General features: G+C 41.2%; 1 protein-coding gene across 5 annotated transcripts in view; it reads right to left on the bottom strand.

The window, feature by feature from the left end:
• FBXO11 (F-box protein 11) overlaps nt 1-17,089 on the bottom strand; it is a 76,664-nt gene continuing 59,575 nt past the window's right edge. For 4 of the 5 annotated variants that reach the window (XM_080615040.1, XM_080615041.1, XM_080615043.1 and 1 more), the window contains 14 exons: nt 16,766-16,872; nt 16,540-16,677; nt 7,937-8,154; nt 7,269-7,354; nt 7,091-7,185; nt 5,549-5,671; nt 5,359-5,444; nt 4,923-4,999; nt 4,667-4,810; nt 3,615-3,725; nt 2,382-2,489; nt 1,099-1,207; nt 419-517; nt 1-340 (listed from right to left, as the gene is read on the bottom strand). In XM_080615040.1, the coding sequence (XP_080471166.1) occupies nt 211-340; nt 419-517; nt 1,099-1,207; nt 2,382-2,489; nt 3,615-3,725; nt 4,667-4,810; nt 4,923-4,999; nt 5,359-5,444; nt 5,549-5,671; nt 7,091-7,185; nt 7,269-7,354; nt 7,937-8,154; nt 16,540-16,677; nt 16,766-16,872 (1,631 nt within the window). In that variant the 3' untranslated portion in view covers nt 1-210. Of the gene's footprint in view, nt 341-418; nt 518-1,098; nt 1,208-1,826; nt 1,963-2,381; nt 2,490-3,614; nt 3,726-4,666; nt 4,811-4,922; nt 5,000-5,358; nt 5,445-5,548; nt 5,672-7,090; nt 7,186-7,268; nt 7,355-7,936; nt 8,155-16,539; nt 16,678-16,765; nt 16,873-17,089 lie in introns of those variants that run through there. The other variant, XR_013956566.1, reaches the window with a different exon arrangement.

The raw sequence follows: 17,089 nt of genomic DNA, 5'->3' as shown, positions 1-17,089 counted from the left end.
ACAGTAATGCTAAAACGCCCAGTTCTGTTATCCTGAGTCAACATATTGCCACTTTCTTTTTTGGTAGGTTGAGCTCCATAGTGTCAACACCTCACACATCCGCTTTAACACAGTGTCTTTCTGCAGAAATGGGCAAGTGTAACTTCCTCCAAAAAAAAGGTTTGAACAGTTATGCTATTCGAATGGCAGGACTTGCTTTCTGAAAGGAATTCAGTTGTGCTGCAATGTATTGGATTCTATAGGTGGAGCAGAGTCATATAGTGTGTCTGTATCATGTGTAGGCTCTCCAGCAAGCGTACAGGGATTGGACAGTGTTCCAGCACCACAGTCACAGAAAAACCTGCAACAAGAGACAGCTCTTTAATTCCTCCTGCACTTGCACTGTTCAAACAGCTCAGAGTACTTGCCCAGAACATACCTATCGTGTCTAATGAATTCTACGTCATGTCCTTGATGGCACTTCTTAATGCAGTTCACGCATATGGCATTGCGGTCCGTGGTGTTACAGGTGTGACATCTGAAGGGAAACATCACGTTAAGCACAAATCAAAAAGGGGTGAGCTTGAGTGAAGTGCTGGGGGAGCATCTAGGGGCAGAACAGTGCTAAGAGAAAGATACACAGGGAAGGACTGTGTGGGCCTACAAGAAAGCTGGAGAGGTACTTCTGACAAGGGCACGTATGAACAGGACAAGGGGGAATGGCCTTAAACTGATTTAGATCAGACATTAGGAAGAAATTCTTCCCTGTGAGGGTGCTGAGGCCCTGGCACAGGGTGCCCAGAGAAGCTGTGGCTGCCCCATCCCTGGCAGTGTTCAAGGCCAGGTTGGACAGGGCTTGGAGCAACCTGGTCTCTAGTAGAAGGCGTCCCTGCCCGTTAGCAGGGGGTTGAGACTGGATGAGCTTTAAGGTCTCTTCCGACCTAGGCCATTCTAGAGTTCTATGACAATGGGAACTTGTTTAATCCTTGTCTGCAGCTGAGGAAGAGCACGCATCTATGTGCTAACAGACACATGGCAACTGTTTTAGGGGTCTTAGTATAAGAGAAATTGTGTTTATTTGAAAACCTAGCTGTAGGCAATGGAAAAAAAACCTGTTACCTGTAGAAGTCATGCATCGGGTAGCTGGTGTAACTGGATATCTTATATAAACACTGGCCTCTACTGACAGCTTTTTCTATGGCATCTTGATTGTTCATTATTTTGTTATCTGTTGGGGGGGAAACAAAGCCAAGAACTAATCACACCTTGATCAATAAGTCTGGTTTAGTTTTGGCACTGAAGCTTATCAAATCTTCCATGCCACGTTAGAAGACAAATGCCCAGACTGCAGTGCACTCCTTGACCAGAAGGTCTCTTCCTTTTTGCACGCATTGCATAAAATACCTGATCAGCCTTCATTTAAATACTCTCTGTGAACTGATCTGTGAATTAATGGTTAGAGAGAAAGAAGCCTTCCTCTCAGGATGAAGTTTGCTCTTGAGAAGTCTGAAATCAAACATTTGAAAGCCTCTCGGATACCCTATGGACTTTCAACACATCCCTTAAAAAGCAGAAAGTGTGGAAATTTGGCCCGACCACTCCAGCATTTAAAAGACGTGTTCAAGGCACAGTGGATTTCATAATCCTCTCTGTTATTCACCTACGAGATCTTCTGTCACATCCCAAAGTGCCCCTCAAACTAGTTTTATCTGCTCCATTGGCACCACAGCACTGAGTGATGCAGTTGGCAAGCCCAGGAGCTGTGAAGCAGGGAGCCAGAGCTCATGTTTATGTGGTCTAAAGGAGATAAAGTACAGCCAAGTGGGTAAAAACTCTGCAAACCAAACCTTTTTCTTCTAGAATAACCTCCTGGAGCTGCCTGTCATTCAAGCCATCATTCCAATCTCCTCCAAGAGGATCTTGTCTCATGCACACTTCCCCACTACACATGGGGGTTTTATGCATGCAATCTGTTCCTGTTTTCTGAAAAAAGGGATTTGGGATTGTGAGTATTCATGCTTTTAGATCCTAAAAGCCAAGTGAGACATGCTTCTTTGCTGGGCACTTGCATTCAGGTATGTGACAAAAGACTTGCCACTCTACTAACCTGGAATTTGAGATGGCCCAAAGTACAGTACCCAGCTCAGAAACAGAGCTAATGACAGAGCTCTGATAATATGAACTTTAAGTTGCCTTTGTCTGAAGCTATCTTAGATTTTTAGACACAGTAGCTTAAGTTATTGGCTCATTACCTTCAGCTGAAGCTATTAGTATCAACTCAGCTTAAAGTGCTACCAGACCCGAGCCAGAAATCGTAAAGAATGGCATGGTAAACCCCAAACCCAGCAGTAAATTAAAACCTGCAAAGTGAACAAACCCAACCAGCAAGGGCTCAGGCTCACCTTTCATTGTGACATTGACACCAGATGCGAGAAATAAACCTCCAAAGCGGTTGTTGAAAATCTGATTGCCTTCTAACGTTGCAGTTGCATGATTTGTTATTTCAATACCTTTATTGGGTCAGCGGAAGAGAAAAAAGAAAGTGGGAAAGTTAAACCCTTACTGATTGGGCATTTGTACCTCTTATCATGATCTGTACTTGGCTCATTTTTTTTAACCCTCATAAACTCAGGGGGAAAAAGGAAACTTACACAGCTGGAAATTACACTGTCCTCTACTATAAAACTGAGGTTCATATACTTCCATTACAGCTGGCATGCGTGATGTCTGGCTGTAACAATACACTATTACTTTATGTGATAATAAAACAGCATTATGACTGTGTATTTTCAAGAGGGATATGATTTTTGGATGCTTAAAGCTGTCATCTTCATGTATATCTGAAAGGTCTTGTGCACATACCTTACCCTTCTTAGAGTATCTTTGAAAAAAGAAAGTTCTTAAGATGGGTAACCTAAAATTCATTTCTTTAAATCTCAGCTTTTATCTGTAACCTGTGTCTTCCAAGTCATTTGTCCAGGACTGCTCTTGACAGCAACCTATCCTTCCCCCCCACCACACTGAAACACCTTTACAGGCTCTTCTCAGAAAACTTCCTTCTTCTGAAAGAAAGATGGGAGAAAACTCAAGAATGCAAATTTAGTTGGAATGGAAAACGTATGGAACTGCAACCATTAAACAGCAAACTGCACAAAAATCACTACCAAACATTCCTCATCTTGTTTGGAGTAAGAAATGCTCATTTTACTAATTTTTCAAGTTTGCAGAGTGAGAAAGTTGAACTCGAGATGCAATTCAGATCTCTTTAAAATGTCTATTTGCTGTTTCCAACATTTTAAAGCACTGATAAAATATTCAAACTGACATCCAGCAGATCAGCTACTAATATGCCCTAGATAGCTTCCTCAATTACTTCTAAAGGAAAATAAGGAAAAAGTATTTCACAGACAAATGAGAAGCAGAACATGTGCTGCTCCTCAACATCCAGGAATTCCAGAGGCTGCTGTAAAGATATTCTGGCTACGATTCTGAAATGATTTCTAGAACATACAGAAGGACATCCCCAATCTCTGATAAAATCCCTCAATACTGTGGGGTAAACAATCTCAGCGTTAGCTTTGTGAAGAGCTTACTCAAGCTCTAACACTTCAAGACTTCATTTAAACAACACAAACCTGCAGCAAATCCATCAAATATTCGGTTTTTCCTTAGCACAGGGTGGCTGTTGGTGCTGATAAGAACACCTGCTTGAGCATTCCTGAAGATATCGTTCTCTTCCAGGAGACCTGTGACAGACCAAACACCACATTGGAGCTTGTTAACATTTCCTTACCAGTCACCATCCTGTGAAGTACTTGCAAAAGATCTCGTGTATCATCACCCTGCTAATACCTTTCATTTGGGGAATACCCACCAGTAGCACTGAAGTTAGTAAGACAAGTTTGAAGTGATCCTCAGTGTATACCCATGTATTTTTTCAGCATACAGACAGAACTTGTATCATATGCACCATTACAGAAAACCCTGGTTTACTTTTGGGGAAAAACTAAGTCTTTACACTTCCCAAAGTTTTCTTCCATTTTTCTAACATCTTTCTGTTCTTGCCTTCTAGAAGGAGCAGCCTGCCAAACCAAGGCTTAACTTGCATTTTCGTTACTGCAGGACAGGGTTACTTTAAAGTGTTTTAACTTAAAACTAAAGCTCATTTACAGCAAGTAATTACCTACAAAATATCAGAATCTGGTATCAGGACACACAGCAGTCAGCAGGGGATTTCTGAGGAGGACCACTTGCAAGTTTACAAGTATACCTCCTGGGAGATGTGTCTTTACTTTTACACCACCACCACTCCCGTCCCCAATAAACCTTTGATACTGGCTGAACCTGAACTGTTCAGATGCAGGATTTTGGCTGTATGACTTGAATTAAATACTGTCTTTCAGTCAAATGGCAAAGCTTACAAAAGCAGATGAGATAAAAGGACTGTCCTAAGCAGCAATCCAACAGTTATCTTGGATGAGATTAATTACCTCTGCCTCCCACATATTTCAGTATTAGTGGTAATTAAGGCTAAAAAGCACCTGTTTATGTTCATTGTAACTATTTCATTACTTCAGAAGGTGAAAGATAGGTTTCTAAAGCGCACTTTCAAAAGGACACTGCTTAATCTGAAATGAAACTCTTATCCAGAATATTCAGTATACGCCACAGTAAGGGAAAAAACTACCTCTTCCCCCATTAAATATACAGATGCCTCCATCTCTTCCATCATGGATTTTATTTCTTCTTAGTGTAGGATTACTGTCTGTTTTAATCCATACACCAGCCATTGCATTATCAAAAATCTCATTGTCTTCTATAAATCCAAGCCCTAAAATTGAAGGAAGGGTGGAAAAAAAATAAAATCAAAAAGGATAATAAATGGGAAAAGGTAATATTGCAAAACATGAACAGTTCTGGATAAACATGAAAAACAAACCTACCAGAATTATAGACAAGAATACCACCATTCTGACCACCCCAGATCTTGTTGCGTCTGATTTTGGGGTTGCTTCCAGTTCTAGAGAGAAATGTAAGCAGCAAGTCATGTAAAACAGGTTACTGTCTCCCAGGGTTTAGAACACCTCTACGGAAGTGCCCCATAGATCTCGCTACTTAAAAATCTTACTAAAATAGAGTTATTTCCAAACATTTGAAAGTATTTTAGCTTTACAGACTTCAAGGGCCACACATTCTATTCAACATCCAAGCTATTATAATAGCAGAACTGTTTTCTAAGTTGAAGCAGAGGGTATTCAGACATACTGGATTTCCAAAACAGTTATTTTTAGAAACAGGATGACAAGAACAGTTAAAAAGGCACAGAAGAGCACAAAACAAGCAACATCTGTTTTGATGTCAAACCAGAATACACTTTACCTTATCTGGACCCCTGAGTACATGTGGTTATAGATGTCATTGTCCTCTAAAACGCCATGTCCATTGTCATAAAAATAAACTCCAACCTAGTACATCAAGAATTAAGTTATTAATTCCAAAGTATGAAATATGAAAACACAAAAGAACTTTATCCTCAGTGGCCCCCTTGTAGCCACAGAGCAACACTCACTTGTTTCCCACTGTGTATTCTGTTTCTCCTCAAGACTGGAGTGCTTCCTGTTGTCACCCAGACTCCAGCCAAAGTATTGCTGTAAACTTCGTTTTCCTCAATCACACCTTGTCCTTTTTCATGCTAAATACAAGACAGTTTCAGAGTTGAGATAATCTGCCAATGGCCAAGACTGTTTTCCTGTCTGTACCCATCCCTCCCCAACATGCCTTCTTTTCCATAGCAAAGTAACTCTTTTTTGAGTACTATTTTTCAGTAACAGCACATCATGATGCTGAATGTTTGCCATGAAACAAAGACCACTCTCCATGTAAATCATTGTATTTTGGGCTTGTTCAGCCTGGAGAAGAGAAGGCTCCAGGGAGACCTTGTAACACTCCTCCAATACCTAACAGTGGTCTACAAGAAATCTGAAGAGGGGCTTTTGACAAGCACCTGTAGGGACAGGACAACGGGGGATGGCTTTAACCTGACAGAGGGGAGACTGAGATGAGACATTAGGAAGAAATTCTTCCCTGTGAGGGTGCTGAGGCCCTGGCACAGGGTGCCCAGAGAAGCTGTGGCTGCCCCATCCCTGGCAGTGTTCAAGGCCAGGTTGGACGGGGCTTGGAGCAACCTGGTCTGGTGGAAGGTGTCCCTGCCTGTGGCAGGGGGTTGGAATTAGATGAGAGCTTTCATGTCCCTTCCAACCCAACCCATTCAGTGATTCAATGATCTCAAGGCTCTGCAGTAACCTTTCAAATCTCTGCAAGCTGCTGGTAGAAAAAGCACCACCCCCGTGCCACACCTGATGAAAGCTATGGCACCCAGTACATAAACCCACAGCCAGCCCTATCCACCAGACTGACAAAAAATTGCCATGTCTCTCAAGGTAACTATCTTTACCATGTGCTGTGCTTTAAAGTAAAGCAGCGTATCTTGGTCAGGGTAATCTGTTCTGGTTAGATTTACAGAACGAACAGATGAAGCTGCACACTTGCATCATCAGCTGAATCACAGGTAACTTTTGGTAGAAAGATGGACAAATTATCTCTCAAAGTCTGATGTCGCTTAGGGTAACTTGACAGTTCTTTCAGTTCAGTTAGCAGAGCCCTTGCACACACTGGGAATTGCACTTTATCCCTCCCTTTTACAATACAGGACCATACAGCAATTGCAATGTATAGCATCCTGAAGGCAAAAACAAAGTATTTTCTGAGGATAGCGATAAGCACATTACACTCCAAAAGAGCTGAATAGATGTCTATTTTCTTAAATAATGACAATCTGCTAGGAACACTAAGCCTTTAAAAAGCTTTTAACCAAGAAATGGTGAAATTCTGTCATCATCCAATTCTACATCTTTTACTCTGTAATAAAAATAATTTAGTGACATTCTTTTAAATATCAGCATCACCTTCAGTCTATTAGAATTAACCTAGTTTATAACATAAGAACTTCAGTCATTGTAAATACAATCAAACATTTTACTCAGAGCACCCTTTCCCAACCTTGATACGAAGAAGAAACAAGGTTGTATGCCTGCTTATAGGTAATACTCACTACATAAATTCCACCATGTTGACCATCATGAATCTTGTTGTGTCGAACTATGGGACAGCTGTTTGTTCGAATCTGTATTCCTGCTAATGCATTACCTGTTAACAAAAAGATGTTATTTCAGACAACTTATGTATTGGTTTGTCTCAGAATTCAAGAGGCAATAAGCAAATCAGCTTACCATAAATGTCATTTCCTTCAATAAGGCCTCTTCCATCACCAAAGATATAAACACCACCTTGATTCCCATTAAAAATTGCATTCCCCCTAAGAAACAGAAGTATCCACATTATGAAATTATTATAATACAGTGTACACAGGTGTGTAGTGCCTAGGACCGTATAACAGTCAGATTTAAAAGAGAAAATTTACAGTCTGTTGCTTTAAGACCTACATACTTCCAAGTATACATGCAAATTAAAAATGCAGTTCAACCGAACACAAGACAACAATTTTATTTTCATACATATACAAAAGTATTTTCAGTTCATTATAAATTGAATTATAGAGTGGTTTGGGTTGGAAAGGACCTTAAGATCATCTAGTTCCAACCCCCTGCCACAGGCAGTGACACCTCACACTGGACCAGGTTGCTCCAAGCCCCATCCAATCTGGCCTTGAACACTGCCAGGGATGGGGGAGCCACAGCTTCTCTGGGCAACCTGTGCCAGGGCCTCAGCACTCTCAAGTAAAGAACTTCTTTCTTATATGTAACCTAAGTCTCCTCTGTTTAAGTCTGAACCTAATAATAAAGGAAATAATAAATAAATGACATAAAATTGCTCTTTTCCCATCCCCATCTAATCTCTTCTTCCAAGTAACAAAACATCACTGAGGAAAAAAAATTACCTTATTGTTGGGTCACTGTTTGAGGTAATCCAAACACCTGCAAAGTTGTTTGCATAGATTTTGTTCTCGATGAATTGTCCTCTTCCTTTTTCATGAACATAGATTCCTCCAGTCTGGCCGTGATGTATTTCACACCGAACTACTGTAGGGTTGGCATACGCTTTCACTTCAAAACCTGCTATCCTGTTTCTGTGTATGTTGCAGCTTTCAAAATAACCCTTAAAACACACACACACACACAAAGCAGTTTCCTTTAAAAGTCCTCTTTAAAATTAAGGCTATTCCTTACCCTCCCTCCCCGCTAAATAAAAATCCTTGTTTAAAAGAAAACAGTACCAAAACTGACAATACGTAAATACTTACATAGCTAGTTACTTTTTCCCTCTTCCAAAAAAAAAAGTGTTTCAAAGACACTGTGTTTGCATTGCTATTTATCACTATCCATGGAATACTAAGGAAAAACAGCAACTCTGGATATGTCACCTCAAAGAGGACTGAATGTCTGGTTTCCTTAGCAGCTCCTAAGGATCAGACTCCTTTCAAAGCCCATAGAGCCCACAGGCTTTATATGAAAAGGACACTGCTATGGGAAGACTACCTACTTATTTTCAGATTCAGAACCATACATATTTGATAAAAATATGATTAATTTAGTAAAAAGTCTTCTAAATTTATTTGAAATAACTGGTCAGAATAAATACATGTGGATGTGGGAGCAGTTTTTCCACGGCTGGACTGGTCTGAGCAACTAACTGATAAAGTTTCCCCCCAACTCACAGGGTGCACACTTCCATTTAGACACTGCAACAGTAATAGGAGGCCTACACCAAAACTGTATTTGAACAAAGGCTTTATAAAAACCCCATAGCTATGAAGAAAAAAAACACAAAAAGATGTTCCACAAAGCCATCCTGGGCATGCTCCTTCTGCCATGCCAACAAGCACTCCTGTAGCAGCATCAAGAACTGGACCATCTGAAAATTCATCTGGCAAATGGCAGACCATTTTTCTGATACAGTTTTGGAACCCTTTGATACTAAAATTCAACCTATTCTTTGAGGTGAACTTTAATGGTATTATATGCTCATTTTTCCCAACTAAAAGAAGAGAAACAGAACAACTGAAAGAGAGGAAGCATCTCTTATTGGAGACGGTGGACAATCACTAAGCAATGTGTTTTAATTTGTGGATGGCTCGGATGCAAGCTCTGGAAAGCTCTAACCCAGACTATCTCCAGCAGGCAGCTGTGGAGAGCAAGATGAACAGCAGCACATGCGATATTGAGAGCACTACTCTGCTGCTGACAACCAACAAAACTGCACTGTTCCTTACAATCAAGAACACACAGTTGAAAGCCAACATGAACCAATCTCACTTTTTCCTTTTCTCCTAGATGGTTTTGTAGAGCACAGAGAGATAGACATCTATAGTATAAGCTATCTGTATGATTCCAGCCACAGTTTTAGCATTATCAGTCCTCATGATGCAAAAGATTAGCTGTTTACTGAACTGGTAATGTGTATAGGTTAAAACATCTAACCGAAAAGGACAAGGGCCCAACTTTCACTGGTCTTTGACACCCTCATATGCATCTTGCCTGAATACTGTTTCTCCTGTAGCCACTTCAGCTGGTTATTTAGTCTTACTAATTGTGAGGTTTGTTTTACTTACAAACTACAAGAAAAGCACAATTCCTCCTACTGCTCAGTGTAACTGGATTCCAGTGTTTGTACTCACATGACCTACAACCAAAAGCACCTCGGTCCTGGAGTTTCCACTACCTACCACACAGGAATTACTCACGTTACTGCCAACCTAGGGAGAAAGCACTCTTACTTATGTGCTGTGGGACAGTATTGCTAAGGGATTTCATCACACGTATCTGGATTACAAACAAGCAGATATATATACAGTTCAACGAGGAAATCAAGGCAGCAGGCACTTCTTCCTGCTTTGAGGACTGCAGCCAGGGAAGGCAGTGCATTGATTAAACATGCTCCAAAAACCATACTATCAGCGTGCACAGCTTGGCTCCCCAGGTCCCTCTGGGAGATCAATAAAACAAAATGGAATGGAAACAATCTACTTTCTGTAAATATCCAGGAAGTATTTTCTTCAAGGATTTAGGATTAGGTTTCTTCTGAGTGAGTCAAGATGCTTTCAGAGAGACAGGGGAATCTAAAGGAGATCTCAGAAACACACCTTCCTGTCAACGGGCAGCCTTTGGGGCTTCTTATCCCCAAAGGAACCACTTCTTTGTCCTCATTTTCACTTAAAATGAAGCCTTCAGAGAAACTTAAGTAATACGACTATTTGGTATAGAGCTCAATCCTCTTAATGGAATATATCATTTCAATTAAAGTATTACTATACTTGGTTTAGTAACACTTTGGTTTAGAAAACGAAGCCTTCAAATTTATTGCTTTCCACCTTCTTGAAAAACGTAGGCCTGCTGATTGAGTAGAAATCGAGAATTTCCTGTAAGCTTCTGTGAAGAAAATGCTCCTCAAAAGTTTAGCAGAACTAAAAAAAATAAATCTGTATCTCAGATTCTCCAATAAGACTGAATGCTGGGTCAGAAAGTCAAGGCTTTCTGTGAGGTAAGATGCTATAACATTCAATATTAATAAGGAGAAACTGTATTAAAAAGCCCAGTCCACATCATGCAGGGTCAGCTTAAGCTGAACTGCTGACCTTGAGCTGATGCAGTTAAAACCGCTGTACTTCCGCAGCTGTTAAGACCATGTCTGAACACTATCAGCATGTGTAATTCACAGAACCACAGACTGGTTTGGGTTGGAAGGGACCTTAAAGCTCATCCAGTTCCAACCCCCTGCCATGGGCAGGGACACCTTCCACCAGACCAGGTTGCTCCAAGCCCCGTCCAACCTGGCCTTGAACACTGCCAGGGATGGGGCAGCCACAGCTTCTCTGGGCACCCTGTGCCAGGGCCTCAGCATCCTCACATAAGGAAGAATTTCTGCCTAACGTCTCATCTCAATCTCCCCTCTGTCAGGTTAAAGCCATTCCCCCTTGTCCTGTCCCTACATGTTTTTGTAAAAAGTCTCTCTTCAGATTTCTTGTTGGCCCCTTTAGGCACTGGAACTTGCTCGAAGGTCTCCCTGGAGCCTTCTCTTCTCCAGGCTGAACAAGTGTAATGCCTCTCAGCTTTAAACTATAAAACTACGCTTACTCTTACGACAAATTGGAACTCCTCTGTTGCTGGCATACAACTACTAAATGCAATTTATGACCAATGTCTCTAACCTGTCTTAGGCAACTAGCAAGAGAGGTCAGTGCAGGGCACTGAGGGCTGCCAATGCAGTGTTGATGCCTGCTTGTTAAATGTTTGGCAGAAGCACGAAGGCAAACGTCATAAGACTGCCAGTTTAGAAATAAGAAGTGAAGTTTCTACAAGTATCCAAACACAAAGAATAGTCTGAGAGCATGAAACTGAAAAACAAAGCACTCCTGAACCTTTCAAAGGCAGCACTCCAGCACAGAAACCCACAGGAAAAGAACGTGTAGGCCAGGAATTCGGCACTGGAATGTACTTATCCCACTTCACAGTCACAAGCAATGGGGAAAAAAAAGCCACCCCCAAAAATAACAGAAGAGAAGTGAGAGAAGTGAACACAGAAAATTCATGATTTTGTTTAGATATGTAGCATTTGTATCTGAAGGACACCATGTCACTCAAAGAGGATGTAAATACTGACAATGATGTCATCTCATCAACTTCATCACTAGCATGATGCAGAACAGAGGACACTGCCAAAAGACTTTGAGATGGAAGGGGAGGGGGGAATCTTTCAAAGGACTTTATGACTAAGAAAGGTTTCATTAATTTTTGCAGCTGAGAAATATTATTCACATGTTCTCTTTAATGTGTTAGTGTTTCCTTTAAACAAAAAGGAAACATTTATTTCTATGCCATTTTGCTGGTGCTATCACACTGATCACAGCATTGGAACAGGCATTCCACTGGTAAGAAAACAGTTCAAATACACTTGTATTTAAAATTAATCAAGTGAATTCAGTCTGGCTTTTTAATTTTTTAATATTTCAACACTCACATATTTAATATTTATACTTCAGTGCTTACAACAAGAAGCAGCTCCTAGCCAGACTTTCCAATTAACCCTCAAGCATACAGACATCTTCCCTCCAGGAGTTATTGAAGCACGCTCCTTTACCAGTTGTCTGTAGCTTAAATAACTTCATCAATGTTTTGAGCCTGTTTAAGTCTTGGAGGGGTGCAGGGATCTATGTATCCACTGAAGCTGATTAGGAGCGCTTATACAATACAGCTTAAACGAAGCAGTGGCAGTGTCCAGACAACGAGATAATGTAAAACAAAGACATAACATCTTAAGTTGACACCACTCTTTGCAAAATAGCCAAACAACTACATCTACAGTAGTAGGGACAAAAGCCTCACTAGATTTTATCCACAGTGGATTTTCTCTTTCTAGCCAGCCAACACTCATCAGGAACCCAAACAGATATGGGTTAGAACTAAAACAATAGAACAAGTACTTACAAGGGAAGGAAGACACCAAAGGGAAAAAAAAGATCCACAATTTAGTGCACCTAAAATCACCCAGTCAGGGCTAAAAATGTTCATCTTTAAAAACCAGCTGCTTCTCTTCTTCCTCTTCCCTGAAAGCTTTGCTATGTTATATATCAGCTATAATTGCATTAATCATTCATCAAAATTATGGAAATTTATTTCCCCAAAGGAATGTCTTATTATGAGAGATTATTATTCTATTCAACAGGCATCTGAGACTTAATCAACAGTCCCCCAACACATAACACACTGTAGAAAATCCTGATGTAGAAGTTCAGTTTAGTACCTGAATTAATAAACATTTTATTTAGGAATAACATTACTTCAAAATGGTGAGCTATAGTTCCCTCTGAGCAAACAACGGATGACTAAGTTTGAAATTAATGTTTGCCATAGCTAGATCTCTGAACAAGCTAAGTTTTCTTGGCTGAAATGGGTGGTGACAGCAAGATGCATATATGAGGGATACATAAGGAACAGTGGTTCCAAAGGTCAGATGATAAAAAGTGAGAAAACTGAAATGAGAGAAGTCCAGTCTACACCCAAGCTACGTCTGCAGAAGTGTGCCTTGGGACTCATCTTTCTCAGCTAGTCTAAGCCATTAGTGGCTAATGCTTGCATTTTTACAAGTATTACTTATCTTTCTCAGGGAGTAAGTATGATATACCAGCAGAACTACTCAGATGATAAAAGACATTTACTTACGAAGAACATCTGTGGATATAACATTAGCATAGGTCTAATTATGGTGGTCTTGCCAAAGAACAGGCCTAGCATGTATTTAGCCATAGCTAGACCAGAAGTGTGTCAGGAAGTAAGGCCAGGACCAAAATGCAGAGAGGGGAATATGCTCCCAGAGTATGTGAAACCTGCAATGGTTTGGTTGACCGCATTCTTAGCAGTGTTCTGAGATCAAGTCTGTTACACTGAGATTTTCATTACAGCAGCAGCACAGCACCAAAGAGGTTCCTATTTATCTACAGCACCTTTAGAAGTAAAACCTCCAAAGTAACTAACAATACAGTTTATTATTCCCTATCACCAAAGTTATAGGCAATCCATGTCCTGCAGTATCCAACAACTACAGTAAGATAATCAAATTCTGTGGTATCAGTTCAACACACACACCCCACACACCCACACCCCACCCCCCCACTACAATGATCAGGGACATCTTCAACTAGATCAGGTTGCTCAGAGCCCCTTGCAACTCAACCCTGAATGTTTCCAGAGATGGGAAACCATCTCTCTGGGAAACTTTTTTCAATGTTTCACCACCCTCATGATAAAAAAATGTCTCCCTTATATCCAGTCACAATTTCCCCTCTTTTAGTTTAAAGCCATCCCCCCTTGTCCTACCACAACAGGCCCTTGCTAGTAAGTTTGTCCCCAACTTTTTATAAGCCTATTTTAAGTATTGAAAGGCTGCAATAAGGTTTCCCGGGACCTTCTCCAGGCTGAAAAAGCCCAGCTTTCTCAGCCTTTCCTCACAGCAGAGGTACTCCAGCCCTCCGACTAACTTTGCAGACTCCTCTGGATCCCCTCCAACAGGTCAATTTCTCTCCTATCCTGAGGACTCCAGAGCTGGATGCAGCACTGCAGATGGGTTCTCATGAGACCTGGAGGGGCAGAATCACCTCCTGTTGGCCACACTTCTTTTGATGTGGCTCAGCATATGGTTCTGGGGTGAAAGCACACACTGCTGGGTCATGTCAAGCTCTTTATCTGCTAGTCTCCTCAGCACTTCTCTCAATCCCTTCATCCCCCAGCCTGTATTGATACCAGGGGTTGCTCCAACTCAGGTACAGGACCTTTCTCTTGGCCTTGTTAAAATTCACATGGGCCCACTTCTCAACCTTGTCCACCTCCCTCTGGATAGCATTCCATCCCTTGGGTGCATCACCTGCACCACTCGGCTTGGTGTCACCTCCAAGCTTGCTGAGGGTGCACTTGATCCCATCATGTCATTGATGAAGACATTAAACAGTACTGGTTTCAATGCAGACCCCTGAAGTACACCACTTGTCATCAATCTCCATATAGATGTCAAGCCATTAACCTGTGCCCTCTGGATGCAACTATCCAATCAATTCCTCATCCACCAAACAGTCCACCCATCAAATCCTCATCTCCAGTCTGGAGATGAGGATGTCTTATGGTAGACAATGTTGTAGATTATATGTGTAGCTCTTCCCTTGTCCACTGATGTAGTCACTCCATCATAGAAGGCCACTAGGTTGGTCAGGCAGAACCTGTCCTTAGTGAAGCCACGCTGGCTGTCTTGAATCACTCTTCTATCCTCCATATACTTTAGTATAACTTCTAGGACGATCTGTTCCATCATCTTCCCAGGCACAGAGGTGAGGCTGGCAGGTTGGCAGTTCCCAGTGTCCTCCTTTTAGCCTTTTTAAAAATGGGTGCAATGTTTCCCTTTTTCCAGTCACAGGGAATTCACCTGACTGTAAGGGCTTCTCAAATATCACGGAGAGTGGCTTGACAACTACACCAGCAAATTCTCTCAGGACTCTGGGATGCATCTTATCAGGTCTCATAGACTTACATATGTTCCAGTTCCTCAGATGGTCACAAACCTTGTTTTCTTTTACAGTGGGAGGGACTTTGCTCCCCAGTCCATCCACTTGAGAGGTATGGGAAGAAAGGATGCCAGTGAAGGCTGAGGTAAAATAGTTGGGTACCTCAGCCTTCTCCTTGTTGTTATCAGTTTGACAGTCTTGCTTATTGAGGGGATACGCCTTCTTTGACCTTCCTTTACTGGCAGATGTACCTGTAGAAGCCAATCTTACTCTCTGCATCCCTTGCTAAGCTCAGCTCCACCTGCACCTTGGACTTCCTGACCTCATCCTTGAGGTCAACTGGGCAGAGTCCCTATACTCTTTCCAGGATACCAGTCCCTGCTTCCACTGCTCGTGCATTTCCTTCTTGCCCTTTACTTTGACCAGCAGGCCTTGACTCAGACATGCCAGTCTCTGACCTTCCTTTCATGATTTCTTAGACCTGGGAACAAAAAGCTGTTGTACTCTATGGAAAGCATCCTTAAAGATCTGCCATTTTAACAGTGACTAGAAGAAAACTACTAATTTTTGCCAGCTGGGTAGAAGGAACTGGGACTTTGTCATTCAAGCAGGAAAAACAATGATTTGGCACTGGTAGATGACATGCACAATATTACCCTAAAATATATCAGCAAATAAAAGCACAGAATCATACAACGGTTTGGGTTGGAAGGGACCTTAAAGATCATACAGTTCCAACCCCCTGCCACAGGCAGGGACATCTTCCACTAGATCAGGTAGCAACCCTGTCCTTCAAGCCCTATCTAACCTGGCCTTGAACAATTCCAGGGAATAATAATAATAATAATAATAATAATAAATTTCAGTGGCAAAAATCTTTCTGTTTCTTTCAAGGGCTATGCAAAGTCATTACTTGCTACTTTACTGGTACATGGAACTTATCACCTTCATCCCACAGGAGAAAAAAAAAAAAAAAACCCCAAACATTTTTTATGGAAGAAGGCCTGAATTCTACAAGGAAATTCTGTGTTAAAATTCCAGTATAACTCCATGCTAGACAAGTCTTCTCAAAGAAGCCGGACAGCCCCTGTTGGAGATTTAAGGTGAAAATAAGACTAAGACTCCACAGAGCATTTTAGTTCATTTTTAAATCTTCTAGCACCTTATTTTTCATTCTGTTTCAAAGAAAAAGGAATGCAGTGATAGTGTAAATGTAAGCCCACCATTTACATCCTATTTCAAGAGGTATTTTGTCACTGTAACATAATTTGATGTAACAGGCTGCCAATCAACTGCAAAACCTTTTCTTAAACCTCTTTCTGCTAATAATGTCTTTAAAGTGGAGTTACCCACTGAAGGGTAAGAGAACAGCAGGCATATTTTAAAATTATCTGTTCACATGTAAATGCATCTCTTTTGAACCTTTCTTCAATGACAGGGAAAATTAGCTATGCAACATCTGTATTTCTTTCTTCAAAGGAAAACAGGTAGGTTACCATGCCATGGTCAAAAGTGAAAACGCCAACATCACGTCCATGGTGAATGTGATTCCGTCTGATAATGGGATTTCCATGGTTTTTAACCCAAATCCCTGCTAATGCATTATTGGAGATCTCATTGTCCTCATATATTCCCTAGGAAATAAAAATGGAAATTAAAACAGGAATCAAGGACAGTAGCAAACAATTTTATCAGGGTAAAGAAACTGATACTGAAAAATACCTGCGCATGGTCTGTAATGTAAAGTCCAACATTTTCACAGTCGCTGATGTTACAGTGTTTAATAGTAGGACAAGCTCCTTGGCCACTAACACATACTGCAGAGCCAACTGGAAGAAAACAGCATAGTTACCATAGCTTCAAAGCAGAGTGTATTTATAAATAGTCTGGCAGTGCTTTTTGCAAGAAAAGTTAGTGTGAACTGGTATTTCAAAAGGACTCGGCATGCATAGCGCCAAAGCACTGCAAGCCACAGGCAGAAAACACATGTCATCATCTTGCAGAGGCAGAAACGGAGGTAGGAACTGCTTTAAAATCCCTCTGCAA

This window comes from Psittacula echo, assembly GCF_963264785.1.
Source record: "Psittacula echo genome assembly, chromosome: 4".
Taxonomy (NCBI): domain Eukaryota; kingdom Metazoa; phylum Chordata; class Aves; order Psittaciformes; family Psittacidae; genus Psittacula; species Psittacula echo.
This window is presented reverse-complemented; position numbering and strand designations above follow the sequence as displayed.